General features: G+C 43.5%; 1 protein-coding gene across 4 annotated transcripts in view; it reads right to left on the minus strand.

Moving 5' to 3' along the window:
* LOC124001303 (rho guanine nucleotide exchange factor TIAM2-like) overlaps positions 1 to 16,178 on the minus strand; it is a 104,903-nt gene that overhangs the window by 35,543 nt on the left and 53,182 nt on the right. For all 4 annotated transcript variants that reach the window (XM_046307979.1, XM_046307981.1, XM_046307980.1 and 1 more), the window contains 6 exons: positions 14,831 to 14,998; positions 14,049 to 14,153; positions 12,967 to 13,045; positions 12,726 to 12,815; positions 11,071 to 11,304; positions 474 to 577 (listed from right to left, as the gene is read on the minus strand). In XM_046307979.1, coding sequence (XP_046163935.1) covers positions 474 to 577; positions 11,071 to 11,304; positions 12,726 to 12,815; positions 12,967 to 13,045; positions 14,049 to 14,153; positions 14,831 to 14,998 — 780 coding nt within the window. The remainder of the gene's footprint in view (positions 1 to 473; positions 578 to 11,070; positions 11,305 to 12,725; positions 12,816 to 12,966; positions 13,046 to 14,048; positions 14,154 to 14,830; positions 14,999 to 16,178) is intronic.

Here is a 16,178-nt window from a genome sequence, read left to right on the forward strand (position 1 = left end):
CTGTTCAGGATGTCTATCTGGGGTAATATTCGTGTGCTGGGACCTCAGCGTGACAGTGAGAAGGTTAGTAGCAGGCAGAGGAGTGTTGACAGTATGGGCATTAGACCGAGACATAGGGCCTCTCTCTGAGTGTGACAGTAACAAGCAGTCTTTCGACTGAGCCCAGGACGGTGTAATTATATAGAGCTCTCTAAGAGTGGTGCCAAGTCATCTTCAGCCTCGCTACCACAGCACAGCTGTCCTTGATGAGGGGCGCCAAGCAGTAAACACATTTATACGCACAGCACACACACTCATTTGCACACATATACTTTAGCAACTGTGTTTCAAGATTGCTTATGTTCATGATCTCAAAGCCCTGTTGATTTTTCTGTAGTGTGAATTAATCTCTCTCTCATTCCTCTCTGTATGTTTATTCTGACTCATCCTGCCCAGTGTGGACAGTACCAGTGGCAGCGTAGATTCAGTCTTACCTTGCTGTGTTGTACGGCCCTGTGGCTGCTGTGGGAGTGCTGTAGATCATTCTCCAGCCCAGAGCTTAAGGACTCACCAAAGACCTCTGGCACCAAGGACACATCTGCAAGACACAGCAATTAGCATTAGCATCACATTTACGGGATGATGTTCAGTGTTTTATAGTTAACTGGCTTGGCCATTTAATACAAGCACAGCCAATTGGAATAGTGGTATATATGAAGGAAATGCTGTTGTCCTGGAGGCCAGTGCTGTCACACACCATTTCCTCTGAGATGGATGCTGAACTGTAATCATCACCCCATCTGCTGACCACATAGCACACACACAGTTCTGTAGTACCAGTGTACCATGCAATCATAGGTGTCTACAGGGAGATGTGGACTAGAACTGCAGCATTCTAAAACATCATCACAGTGAAGTGACTCTTCCATTTGTCAGTCAAGGGAACCAATCGAACAGTTCCCTTCGCCTGTTGGACATGGTCTCAGCGGAGAGCTGATGATAATTAACTCCTGTAGCGGTTTTTCTAAAAATCACATTTTGGGAAAGTCACATGGTGCCTCTGGTTAAAGGCACCTGACTGGATTAACTGGGGTCAGATCTGATTACACTAACTGGGTCTGGTAGGGACATCTACCCTTCCTGCCTTCTTCCCTTCCTGCTTCAAACAAACTCACAGGCCGTTGGGAAATCAACTCAGCACATGAGCACAATCAATTGATTTGACCTTTTGATTGGTAGGTAAACACCTGGAGAATGAGGCTTTTCAGAGGCACTTATCAGAGATATGTAGCTGGACAAACCCTTTCCCTACTAAGCATATCTCAAAGCAATTTAACATGACACAAAACATTTCACACACCCCAGGAGTCTTGCCAGGTTGTTGTCACACTAGTATGGTTCAGCGAGTTGACCTCTCATCACCCTTGTCAGCCTGACTGGGATCACACCCCCTCTAGAGGCAGAGGATGAAACTGCAGTCATGTTGCAGGCCTCTCTCATATCTTATGTACAGTAAGATGCTTTTATCTCCATCTGAGTGGCAAGCCAGTGGCTACACAGTTTTCGGGTAAGTTGTATTACATGTCATCATCAGTCCTGTAGTGTGAAGTGTTGCCTGGGGTGTTGGTTCAGGATGTTGTCATGACAAATTACTGTCATTCACTCTCTTGTACAACTGTGAGAACTCAACACCCTAACTACTCGAAAGAGAAACTTTCTCAGTTCTCATACGCAGAATAAATGACCTAAAGCATAATTACATGAAAACTCTATCTGTATAAATAGCGTGGTGAGATAATCCCTCAGAGATTCAAATTGCTGCATGAAAATTCATCATCATTTCACTAACGAGCAAAACTATGAAGACAGAACGAAGCGTCACCAGCTAAGGCAATTACACAAACTTCATTTCCACTGTATAAAAGACACTTCTTCAAAGTCATGACACAAATATACAGTAGAGGAAAACATGACCATATATTTTGATACCCAGTCAGGGAAGGGTAAAACTGTGTAGTTTAAAAGACTTAACACCTGCTCATACAACTGTGACTGTTTCAGCTAGCTGCATGCGAGGCGTTACTCCACTACCCTGCCTCACTGTGCCAGTCATCACCGGAAACTAAGCCTACGATAGGAAGAGCCCTTCAGTAAAACACCTTATTAAAACACTTCCTCTCTCCCCTGAACATACATGTTTCTAGGCTTAAGACCTTTCCACTGCTCATCGGTCCGGCTGACTCTGAAGGGTCAATGTGGCTGATGGATTTTCAGGAAGTATAGCCTCTGCTGAGTCCTCAACAACTAGATGCTCCAGTTTTCAGGGAAAATGGAAAGAGACCGTGACGCGACTTCCACTTTTGTATGTTAACCAAGGAGACACTCCGTCTCAACTCCACATTTACCGAATTGGTTGAACAGTATAGAAGAGAACCTCCCCAAACAGTTTATTTCTTTCTCCTCTCGTTAAGACCAGTATATAGGGGGATCTAGTTAAAGGTGTTTCTTTTAAGCCTGCTACGTTAGGTTCGAGGAAGTATAACGTATTGGGGCCGATGGGTTTTGAGGAAGTATAACGTATTGGGGCCGATGGGTTTTGAGGAAGTGTAACATATTGGAGATGATGGGTTTTGAGGAAGTGTAATGTATTGGGGCTGATGGGTTTTGAGGAAGTATAACGTATTGGAGATGATGGGTTTTGAGGAAGTATAACGTATTGGAGATGATGGGTTTTGAGGAAGTGTAATGTATTGGGGCTGATGGGTTTTGAGGAAGTGTAACGTATTGGAGATGATGGGTTTTGAGGAAGTGTAATGTATTGGGGCTGATGGGTTTTGAGGAAGTGTAACGTATTGGAGATGATGGGTTTTGAGGAAGTGTAACATATTGGAGATGATGGGTTTTGAGGAAGTGTAATGTATTGGGGCTGATGGGTTTTGAGGAAGTGTAACGTATTGGAGATGATGGGTTTTGAGGAAGTGTAACGTATTGGAGATGATGGGTTTTGAGGAAGTGTAATGTATTGGAGATGATGGGTTTTGAGGAAGTGTAATGTATTGGAGATGATGGGTTTTGAGGAAGTGTAATGTATTGGGGCTGATGGGTTTTGAGGAAGTATAACGTATTGGAGATGATGGGTTTTGAGGAAGTGTAACGTATTGGGATGATGGGTTTTGAGGAAGTGTAACGTATTGGGGCTGATGAGTTTTGAGGAAGTGTAACGTATTGGGGCTGATGGGTTTTGAGGAAGTATAACGTATTGGAGATGATGGGTTTTGAGGAAGTATAACGTATTGGGGCTGATGGGTTTTGAGGAAGTGTAACGTATTGGGGCTGATGGGTTTTGAGGAAGTGTAACGTATTGGGGCTGATGGGTTATGAGGAAGTGTAACGTATTGGGGCTGATGGGTTATGAGGAAGTGTAACGTATTGTGGCTGATGGGTTATGAGGAAGTGTAACGTATTGTGGCTGATGGGTTATGAGGAAGTGTAACGTATTGTGGCTGATGGGTTATGAGGAAGTGTAACGTATTGTGGCTGATGGGTTATGAGGAAGTGTAACGTATTGGGGCTGATGGGTTATGAGGAAGTGTAACGTATTGGGGCTGATGGGTTATGAGGAAGTATAACGTATTGGAGATGATGGGTTATGAGGAAGTATAACGTATTGTGGCTGATGGATTATGAGGAAGTGTAACGTATTGTGGCTGATGGGTTATGAGGAAGTGTAACGTATTGTGGCTGATGAGTTATGAGGAAGTGTAACGTATTGGGGCTGATGGGTTATGAGGAAGTGTAATGGATTATGAGGAAGTGTAACGTATTGGGGCTGATGGGTTATGAGGAAGTATAACGTATTGGAGATGATGGGTTATGAGGAAGTATAACGTATTGTGGCTGATGGATTATGAGGAAGTGTAATGTATTGGAGGAAGTGTAATGTATTGGGCTGATGGGTTTTGAGGAAGTATAACGTATTGGAGATGATGGGTTTTGAGGAAGTATAACGTATTGTGGCTGATGGGTTATGAGGAAGTGTAATGTATTGTGGCTGATGGGTTATGAGGAAGTGTAATGTATTGGGGCTGATGGGTTATGAGGAAGTGTAATGTATTGGGCTGATGGGTTTTGAGGAAGTGTAATGTATTGGGGATGATGGGTTTTGAGGAAGTATAACGTATTGGAGATGATGGGTTTGAGGAAGTATAACGTATTGTGGCTGATGGATTATGAGGAAGTGTAATGTATTGGGGCTGATGGGTTTTGAGGAAGTATAACGTATTGGAGATGATGGGTTATGAGGAAGTATAACGTATTGTGGCTGATGGATTATGAGGAAGTGTAATGTATTGTGGCTGATGGGTTATGAGGAAGTGTAATGTATTGGGCTGATGGGTTTTGAGGAAGTGTAATGTATTGGGCTGATGGGTTTTGAGGAAGTATAACGTATTGGAGATGATGGGTTTTGAGGAAGTGTAATGTATTGTGGCTGATGGGTTTTGAGGAAGTGTAATGTATTGGGGCTGATGGGTTTTGAGGAAGTATAACGTATTGTGGCTGATGGGTTATGAGGAAGTGTAATGTATTGTGGCTGATGGGTTATGAGGAAGTGTAATGTATTGGGGCTGATGGGTTTTGAGGAAGTATAACGTATTGTGGCTGATGGGTTATGAGGAAGTGTAATGTATTGGGGCTGATGGGTTATGAGGAAGTATAACGTATTGGAGATGATGGGTTTTGAGGAAGTGTAATGTATTGGGGCTGATGGGTTTTGAGGAAGTATAACGTATTGTGGCTGATGGGTTATGAGGAAGTATAACGTATTGTGGCTGATGGGTTATGAGGAAGTGTAATGTATTGTGGCTGATGGGTTATGAGGAAGTGTAATGTATTGTGGCTGATGGGTTATGAGGAAGTGTAATGTATTGGGGCTGATGGGTTTTGAGGAAGTATTTGACTCTCATTAAAAGGACGTCTGTGGTGACTTAATAGGGTGTAAGTGACAAACAGATCATCTAAATGATCTTCTGTCCAGACAGAGATAAGCAGAGATAAGCAGAGATAAGCAGAGATAAGCAGAGATAAGCAGATGTAGGGAAGGAAGGGAGGGCTGTAAAAGAGAGAGAGCTGGAGAATTGTCAGCCAAATTCTTTGATAGATGAGTGGTGATTATTATTTTGTTTATATAATTTTTATAATAGTAAACGTAATTTCATACAGAAAACCATTTGTTGGCACTTTCCACAGAACCCTACAGCATTTGTCTGATATTCTGGCATCCTTTCAATAATGAAATCACATTGGTGGAGAGAAGCAAGTCAGCGCAACATCTTGTCGATAGACCATTTCCAGAGAAAGTGTTGGGAGCTGAATCGAGGAAGGTTGGTGGTACCCACACCTACTGATAGTAGGCCCAGTCCTAACACAGTATCTGCCAAGTAGCAGCAATTCTGTGGAAGTGTGACTGACTATATCACCAGCCATCTGCCACAGCCAGGAACACTTGTTGGCAGCGTTGAGTAGAGAGAAATGTTGTATGTTTACTGGTCTCAGTGCACGGTAGATATAATATACATCAGGTGTATTCAACCGGGGATCCGTGGACCATACTGTAGGGGGTCCTGGGCTTCCTGACGGGTCGCCCCCATGTGGTGAAGATAGACCTCACCCCACCTCTTTAAGGAATACCTAGGATAGGATAAGTAATCCCTCTCACCCCCCCCCCCCTTAAGTTTTAGATGCACTATTGTAAAGTGACTGTTCCACTGGATGTCATAAGGTGAATGCACCAATTTGTAAGTCGCTCTGGATAAGAGCTTCTGCTAAATGACTTAAATGTAAATGTAAATGTAGACAAAAACACCTCCAATACACTGATCCTCAACACAGGGGCCCCACAAGGTTGGGTGCTCAGCCTTCTCCTGTACTCCCTGTTCGCCCATGACTTAGTGGCCACGCACACCTCCAACTTAATCATTAAGTTTGGAGACGACACAACAGTCGTAGGCCTGATTACCAACAACGACAAGACAGCCTAAAGGGAGGAGGTGAGGGCCCAGGTGGAGTGGTGCAATGAAAATAACATCTCCCTCAACAAAACGAAGGAGCTGATCGTGGACTTCAGGAGACAGCAGAGGGAGCGCAGCCCCATCCGCATCGATGGGGCCGTAGCGGAGAAGGTGAAAAGCTTCAAGTTCCTTGGTGTACACATTGTGACGGCCCTGAATTTTTCTGAACCGTCTCAGTGCAGCTCCTTCCAATAGGGCGCTTTCCCTTTAATTCCCAATTAAATAGCCAGTATCAGCTGCGCAAAAGTGGGGTTGTGATGGAGACGTGACTGAGGATGTGTTCAACCCTCAGTTCCCGAAGCTTCTCTATTCCGTTGTTTTGTTGCCGTTAAACGTGTTTTTGTAGCCTAAGAGAGTTTACCCAGGATCGGATCCACTCTTTGCGTCCCTGGACTACACCTCTCCGTTCTTCGTGGCCTTTCTCCGCTGGAGATCTATTGGCGGATTGGATTGTCTGACTGACAGACTGACTACCACCTTTTTGTATACGGTATTTCATTTGTTTGGATGTGATGTATACTGTGATTTGTGTAGTTAGTGGTAGTTGAGGACTTAATTAAGAGTTGATCCGCTTTAAGGTTCTGTGGTAAAGTAATTGTTATATTGATTGTATGTTTAATACTGGGTTTACGCTACACGGAACGAACGGACAAACATCGTGTGACAAAAGTCACTTGAGTTCACTGAACTCCTTTACCGGGCAGGACTCTTTTTAGGCCCGAGGTACAGGACATTTCTGGGGGAACCAGAACTCATTGTGATATTATTATATATGTGTGTAATCATTGTTGTTGCTAATACAACCCACGCAACAGAATATAATTGTTTTTGAAGTTCTTTTCAATGTTTTAAGGGTTTATGAAAAGTTTATTTCCATCCTGACTTTTACATACGTCCTTTGTATTGGTGTAGACTTGACGGACCAGATGGGACTCATTCCCACCCAAACTAAAAGGAGAAACTAATGTTTTCTCTGGTAGGCACAACCTACCTGGCACCCCTATAAATAATAACCTCAAGTCAAAACCGTTACAACATCACTGACTATGTGAAATAGTACGCTCACACAGACAGTGTGGTGAAAAAGGCGCAAGAGCGCCTCTTCAACCTCATGAAGCTGAAGAAATTTGGCTTGGCCCCTAAGATCCTCACAAACTTTTACAGATGAACCATTGAGAACATTCTGTCGGGCTGAATCACTACTTGGTACGGCAACTGCACCGTTCGCAACCGCAGGGCTCTCCAGAGGGTGGTGCGGTCTGCCTAACTCATCACCAGGGGCACACTGCCTGCCCTCCAGGACATCTACAGCTGGTGTCACAGGAAGGCCCAAAAGACATCAAGGACCTCAGCCATCCGAGCCACGGCCTGTTCACCCCGCCATCATCCAGAAGGCAAGGTCAGTATAGGTGCATCAAAGATTGGACTGAAAAACATATTTTATCTCAAGGCCATCAGTCTGTTAAATGGACAACACTATCCGGCCTCCACCCAGTACCCTGCCCTGAACTTAGTCACTTTCAATAGCCGGCTACCACCCTGTTACTCAACCTTGCACCTTAGAGGCTGCTGCCCTACGTACATAGACATGGAACACTGGACACTTTAATAATGTTTACATAATGTTTTATCCATTTCATATGTATATACTGTATTCAAGTCAAGGCCATCCCTTTCAACTATTGCTGTACATATACTATTCTATCCTACATATTCTTCAGATATACTACATATTCTGTCCATAATGTCTATACTGTACTTTGAAATGTCATTGTTTAAAGAAAAGCACATTTTTGTCCATTAAAATAACAACAAATTGATCAGAAATACAGTGTAGACATTTGTTAACGTTGTAAATTACTATTGTAGCTGGAGACGGCAGATTCTTTATGGAATATCTACATAGGTGTACAGAGACCCATTATCAGCACCCATCACTCCTGTGTTCCAATGGCACAGTGTTAGCTAAACCAAGTTCATCATTTTAAAAAGGCAAATTGATCATTAAAAAATGATTTTACAATTATGTTAGCACAGCTGAAAACTGATTGTGGGTTTGATTATAATCTCAAAATGGCCAGAAACAAATAACTTTCTTCTGAAAATAGTCAGGCTATTCTTGTTTTGAGAAATGAAGTCGATTCCATGTGAGAAATTGCCAAGAAACTGAAGATCACGTACAAGGCTGTGTACTAATCCCTTCACAGAACAGGACAAACTGGCCCTAACCAGAAAAAGGCATATCTCCGACTGGCCAATAAAAATAAATATTAAGATGGGCAAAAGAACAACATTAACAATGTATTTCTGATCAATTTGATGTTATTTTAATGGACAAAAATATGCTTGTCTTTCAAAAACAAAGACATTTCGAAGTGACCCCAAACTTTTGAATGGTAGTGTATATATGGACACACCTACAGGGTTTTCTACATTGTAGAATAATAGTGAAGACATCAAAACTATGAAATAACACATATGGAATCATGTAGTAACCAAAGAAAGTGTTAAACAAATCATTCTTCAAAGTAGCCACACTTTGCCTTGATGACAGCTTTGCACACTCTTGGTATTCTCTCAACCAGCTTCATGAGGTAGTCACCTGGAACACATTTCAATTAACAGGTGTGCCTTGTTAAAAGTTCATTTGTGGAATTTCTTTCCTTCTTAATGCGTTTGAGCCAATCAGTTGTGATAAGGTGGGGATGGTATACAGAAGCTAGCCCTACTTGGCAAATGACCAAGTCCATATTATGGCAAGAACAGCTCAAATAAGCAAAGAGAAACAACAGTCCATCATTACTTTAAGACATGAATGTCAGTCAATACGGAACATTTCAAGAAATGTTGAAGTTTCTTCAAGGGCAGTCGCAAAAACCATCGAGCGCAATGATGAAACTGGGAGACCCAGAGTTACCTCTGCTGCAGAGGATAAGTTCATTAGAGTTAACTGCACCTCAGATTGCAGCCCAAATAAATGCTTCAGAGTTCAAGTATCCGACAGATCTCAACATCAGCTGTTCAGAGGAGACTGCATGAATCAGGTCTTCATGGTCAAATTGCTGCAAAGAAACCACTTCTGAAGGACACCAATAATAAGAAGAGACTTGCTTGGTTCAAGAAACACGAGCAATGGACAGACTGGTGGAAGTATGTCCTTTGGTCTGATGAGTCAAAATTTGAGATTTTTGGTTCCAACCTCCATGTCATTGTGAGACGCAGAGTAGGTGAACAGATGATCTCTGCATGTGTGGTTCCCACGTGAAGCATGGAGGTGGTGTGATGGTTCTTTGCTGGTGACACTGTCTGTGATTTATTTATAATTCAAGGCACACTTAACCAACGTGTCTACCACAGCATTCTACAGCGATACGCCATCCCATCTGGTTTGGACTTAGTGGGACTATCATTTGTTTTTCAACAGGACAATGACCCAAAACACACCTCCAGGCTGTGTAAGGGCTATTTGACCATGGAGAGTGATGGAGTGCTGCATCAGATGACCTGGCCTCCACAATCACCCAACCTCAACCCAATTGAGATGGTTTGAGATGAGTTGGGCCGCAGAGTGAAGTAGCCAACAAGTGCTCAGCATATGTGGAAACTCCTTCCAGATTGTTGGAAAAGCATTCCAGGTGAAGCTGGTTGAGAGAATGCCAAGAGTGTGCAAAGCTGTCATCAAGGCAAAGGATGTCTACTTTGAAGAATCTCAAATATAAAATATATTTGTATTTGTTTAAAACTTGTTTGGTTACTACATGATTCCATATGTGTTATTTCATAGTTCTGATGTCTTCACTACAATGTAGAAAATAGTACAAAATAAAGAAAAACCCTGTAATGAGTAGGTGTGTCCAAACTTTTGACTGGTACTGTATTGATACTCCGGACTCCGACATTGCTCGTCCTAATATTTCTAAAATTAACTATTTTACTTTTAGATTTGTGTGTATTCTTAGCTATTACTGATTATATATACGTATGTATGTATGTATGTATGTATGTATGTATGTATGTATGTATGTATGTATGTATGTATGTATGTATGTATGTATGTATGTATGTGCGCGCGCACACACACACACACACACACACACACACACACACACACACACACACACACACACACACACACACACACACACAGCTAGCAACAGAATAAACACATTTAGAATGAAAAGAGAAGAATATCTTCTTTCTAATGACCAAATTACACTCACTGGAACTCGTTACACTCACTGGAACTCGTTACACTCACTGGAACTCGTTACACTCACTGGAACTCGTTACACTCACTGGAACTCGTTACACTCACTGGAACTCGTTACACTCACTGGAACTCGTTACACTCACTGGAACTCGTTACACTCACTGGAACTCGTTACACTCACTGGAGTCTCTGACATTTGCTTCGAAAAGTACGGGTCACGGCAAGTGCCGCTGGCTGCTGGTAACCTGTTTTGACTTGGACATATATTTTTGCCGACACATGGCTAACCAGCTGCTATTAGCTAAAATGTTATCCTAGCTAATAGGCTATGGTTGAGTTTATACTTCCTCTTCCAATTATGTGGGGAGGTGAAAATAATGAAAAACAATCTACCAAATCTATTCATTTAAAACATGTGATTACTTCTCCTTGACATTATCATTCACCTGATAAGACAAGAAAACATGTATATCCTTAACATATGATGGGGGTCCCTGGACAAGAAAAGGTTGAAGACTCCTGGTATAAAATACTCATCCAAGGCAGACATCAATACGTTATCTGACTGTGTAATGTAATTGTTGGTGATTGAGTTAGCTTCATAGTAAACCAGCTGATGCTCTGAGATCGATCATACCATTGATGCCAGTTCTTTGAGCCAGTGACCTGAAGCGCAAAGGATTTTCCCACACTGTATAGTTACAGTAATTGTGTTAGACCTGTGAAGTGATGCCTACCAGCCTTTTGGCGAAGACACAGTATTGTGTGTGTGCGTGTGTGTGTTAGTGTGTGTGTGAGGGTGCACAATCTCACCTGTAGTGGACTTGGCATGGTGGTGTGTGTCCAGGAAGTCCTGCAGCAGCTGTGATTGGTTGGACAGTGGGGTCGGAGTCGAGGGGTCAGAGGTCAGGGGTGAGGTGGGCGGTGCGTCCCGTCTGAGGGTCAGCTGGAGGGTCTGCTCAGCAAACAGCTTCTGGATCAGACCCAGGTCCAAAGTGGACACTCCTCGACCGTTCAGAACCACAATCTCATTACCTGGTCTCAGACCTGGGTGAGGAACACACAGTAACACAGAGATATGTAAGTTGTGTAAATAAACTCAGTAAAAAGTTGACAGTCCTCTCACTGTCAACTGCATTTATTTTCAGCAAACTTAACATGTGTAAATATTTGTATGAACATAAGTAAGATTCAACAACTGAGACATAAACTGAACAAGTTCCACAGACATGTGACTAACAGAAATGGAATAATGTGTCCCTGAACAAAGGGGGGTCAAAATCAAAAGGAACGGTCAGTATCTGGTGTGGCCACCAGCTGCATTAAGTACTGCAGTGCATCTCCTCCTCATGGACTGTACCAGATTTACCAGTTGTTGCTGTGAGATGTTACCCCACTCTTCCACCAAGGCACCTGCAAGTTCCTGGACATTTCTGGGGGGGATTGGCCCTAGCCCTCATGCACAGAACGAGTAGTATGGCTGGTGGCATTGTCATGCTGGAGGGTCATGTCAGGGTGAGTCTGCAGGAAGGGTACCACATAAAGGAGGAGGATGTCTTCCCTGTAACGCACAGCGCGGAGATTGCCTGCAATGATAAACTCAGTCCGATGATGCTGTGACACACTGCCCCAGACCATGACGGACCCTCCACCTCCAAATCGATCCCATCCTGGAGTACAAGCCTCAGTGTAACATTCCTTCAGCAATACACGTCAGTGAAGAGCACTTTTTACCAGTCCTGTTTGGTCCAACAACGGTTTGGGTTTGGGTTTGTGCCCATAAGTGACGTTGTTGCCGGTGATATCTGGTCATGACCTGCCTTACAACAGGCCTACAAGCCCTCAGTTCAGCCTCCCTCAGCCTATTGCAGACAGTCTTAGCACTGATGAGGGATTGTGCATTCCTGGTGTAACTCAGGCAGTTGTTGTTGCCATCCTGTACCTGTTCTGCAGGTGTGATGTTTGGATGTACCGATCCTGTGCAGGCGTTGTCACACGTGGTCTGCCACTCCGAGGACGAGCAGCTGTCCGTCCTGTCTCCCTGTAGCGCCGTCTTAGGTGTCTCACAGTACGGACATTGCAATTTATTGCCTTGGCCACATCTGCAGTCCTCATGCCTCCTTGCAGCATGCCTAATGCATGTTCACGCAGATGAGCAGTGACCCTGGGGGGTCTTTCTTTTGGAGTCAGTAGAAAGGCCTCTAGTGTCCTAAGTTTTCATAACGGTGACCTTAATTGCCTACCGTCTGTAAGCTGTTAGTGTCTTAATGACCGTTCAACAGGTGCATGTTCATCAATTGTTTATGGTTTGTTGAACAAGCATGGAAAACCGTGTTTAAACCCTTTACAATGAAGATCTGTAAAGTTATTTGGATTTTTACTAATTCTCTTTGAAAGACAGGGTCCTGAAAAAGGGACGTTTCTTTTTTGCAGAGTTTATTAATAAAAGTTAAGTGAAGTGAACATACCTTCACTGAAGGCCAGTCCATCAGGCAAAACCTCACTGACAAAGATGCGGCTGTTCCTCTGTCCATCTATGTGCCCTGTGACTGCAAAGCCTGACATCAGAGACGAGAGACAGCGTCAACGATGGCTAGTAGAGTGCAATGACCATATATTTACAAATAGAGCTGAACTAATGATTTATAGGACCTATGAGGCAATGACACACACATACGGTTCCTGTCTGCTAGAGTACAGAACACCTACCAAAGTCTCCAGTGGAGGCAGGTCTCGTCATGTGCAGGGTGAATACATTCATTGGAAACACCTCTAGCTCGTCATACAACTGCACAAAGGAAACAACTCAGTCAGATAACACCTTCACGCATAGGTCAGGGATGTTAAACAACTCAGTCAGATAACACCTTCACGCATAGGTCAGGGATGTTAAACAACTCAGTCAGATAACACCTTCACGCATAGGTCAGGGATGTTAAACAACTCAGTCAGATAACACCTTCACACATAGGTCAGGGATGTTAAACAACTCAGTCAGATAACACCTTCACACATAGGTCAGGGATGTTAAACAACTCAGTCAGATAACACCTTCACACATAGGTCAGGGATGTTAAACAACTCAGTCAGATAACACCTTCACACATAGGTCAGGGATGTTAAACAACTCAGTCAGATAACACCTTCACACATAGGTCAGGGATGTTAAACAACTCAGTCAGATAACACCTTCACACATAGGTCAGGGATGTTAAACAACTCAGTCAGATAACACCTTCACGCATAGGTCAGGGATGTTAAACAACTCAGTCAGATAACACCTTCACTCATAGGTCACATAGGTCAGGGATGTTAAACAACTCAGTCAGATAACACCTTCACACATAGGTCAGGGATGTTAAACAACTCAGTCAGATAACACCTTCACACATAGGTCAGGGATGTTAAACAACTCAGTCAGATAACACCTTCACACATAGGTCAGGGATGTTAAACAACTCAGTCAGATAACACCTTCACACATAGGTCAGGGATGTTAAACAACTCAGTCAGATAACACCTTCACTCATAGGTCAGGGATGTTAAACAACTCAGTCAGATAACACCTTCACACATAGGTCAGGGATGTTAAACAACTCAGTCAGATAACACCTTCACACATAGGTCAGGGATGTTAAACAACTCAGTCAGATAACACCTTCACACATAGGTCAGGGATGTTAAACAACTCAGTCAGATAACACCTTCACACATAGGTCAGGGATGTTAAACAACTCAAATCCTGTCTGCATTTCCAGTGAAGTATTATGCTGAATAAGGTGTTCTCTCACCAGGTCATGTAGGAGTTCGCTGGGTGCTGGGGTGCGGACCTCTACGTTCTGGGCCACACATCTGTGCAGTCTGAGACAGTGCAGGTTAGGGTCCAGCTGCGTCAACTGTGATTGGGAAACATTATCTGTCAACACCCTGAATGCAGCAATAAACAGCAAATACAACTAGTCTAGACCAGGCACCTGGTCTACACAATATGACGTGGGATGTGTTCACTGCGGCTCAAAGGTGATTAAGATGAAGTGGTGTCAAGTTTGATGAATAAAGTGTGTGTGTACATGTGTCTGTGCTGTGTGGGTGTGAGAATGAGCTAGCCAGCCATCCCACTGCTGTCACACCCGACACACAGGTCAGAGAGTGCATGGCAGTGTATGTGTGTGTGATAGATAGAGAGATATATATCTCTCTATATATATACCAGACCCTAAGGGCAAGGGGTAGGATACAGACAATGAGACAGCAAAGTAACTGTCGGGAACTGTCTACTGTACAAGCCATTTAAAACATGGACAGAAGAGCTTTAACAATGGGCATAACACTAAATAAGAAATGAGGGGATCACAAAAGGCTCAAGAGCATGAGTTGGTCAAATTACTGACAGATTGGAGCTTCTAACATTACTACATTGACAAGAGTTGTTTTTAATAAAAGCAGGCTTAATAAGAGCGAGGCATAACCTCAAGTAAAAGCTTCTCTCATTAAGTACTGTTTCATAACTAAAATTAAGTGTTCAGAGCTCTCAGAACCCTAATATTAAAACACTCACTGAGCCTTGACTCACCTTGCAGGCTAGGGAGACGACATCAGCCACTGTATGGTCCCGTCTCATAGGCACTCGGACGGCGTGGCTGTCAGGCATGTAAACACAGCCCAGTGTTTCACCTCTGCTCTCCCATTGACCGCCCTCAGGGGGAGCCAGAGAGTAGTGGTTGGCCAGGCTATCCAGTCTCTGACAGGAGGGAGAAAGGGAGAGAAGGAAAATGAGAAAGGGAGAGGAAGAAAAGGAGGAAGAGAGAGCGAGAGAGCGAGAAAGGAAGGGAGAGAAGACAGATCAATAGGTTTCCATTAAACCGATCCAGAAACTGGCAGTGGCTCAAAGATGTCATGATGTCATGTACAAAGATGTCATGCAATTAGCCATTTAGACATCACAGGACACAGTTGTTTCATATAATAGCCATCATAATGATGGTGTACACAAGGGAATTGATTACAGGGGGTTATTGGCAGAGTTTTTGAGGAGCGCATCTAGCCTGGGCGACATCTACACCGATCTACAAAAAGACTGCATCATCATCATCATGATAATAGGCTCATTTAGTTCTGAGTGCCATCCAGATGATTTCATGTTTAGTGATGGATTAATGGCTGCCTTGACAGGCTCCTTCCTGGAGTCCATCAGGCCAATTATTCCCTATCCACATTAACAATGAGGTTGGGGTTAGTATTAATGCTGGGTTGTCCTGCCACGGGGCCTCAGAAGCAGCAGTATTTGGGTTTTGGTTGCGACTCCATGTCTCTGAAGGGAAAACAGCCACTGCTGCATTAAGGGGTTGTGGGCGATGCCACAGTAACTACACAGACCACAGCTGCTATACAAGGCTCCACATAGCGAGTAAACACTCAAACATGTTTAAAAAGTCACAACCAGCAGAAACAACCAAGGATTCAGCAGCGCTGCAATGAAAACACATCACTAGAGAGTTGCAAGTGGAATAGTGGCGTTTTAGCACATTGATAGACTACAGAGAGTGGTGTGTGTCTCCTGGACTGTCTATGTGTCACAGAGGAAAAACTTGGGAGACATTCTCCCTCAGAGACCAGAGTGAGACTAGGGGACTAAGGTCTCTTTGACTTGGCCTATGCTTGTTGGGCATAAACATATAGTCACAAGCGCACACAGAGAGTCTGGCGAGGATACCAAAGTGGCTTTCTGACCGAGGTTGCTGGAAAAACATGGTTGTACAAGAAAACAAGAAAACAGTCATTTAATTTTCCAGCAACATGTCCATCTGGGAAGAGAAACCTGACAGAACGCTGCCAACATAAAGCCTACCAATGTTCTGGCCAACGGGTTGCTCTAAGCTTTGTGGAGACAAGCAACAGAGAGCTGGTTCTTTCACAACTTT

The sequence above is a fragment of the Oncorhynchus gorbuscha genome, linkage group LG17, assembly GCF_021184085.1.
Source record: "Oncorhynchus gorbuscha isolate QuinsamMale2020 ecotype Even-year linkage group LG17, OgorEven_v1.0, whole genome shotgun sequence".
Classification (NCBI taxonomy): domain Eukaryota; kingdom Metazoa; phylum Chordata; class Actinopteri; order Salmoniformes; family Salmonidae; genus Oncorhynchus; species Oncorhynchus gorbuscha.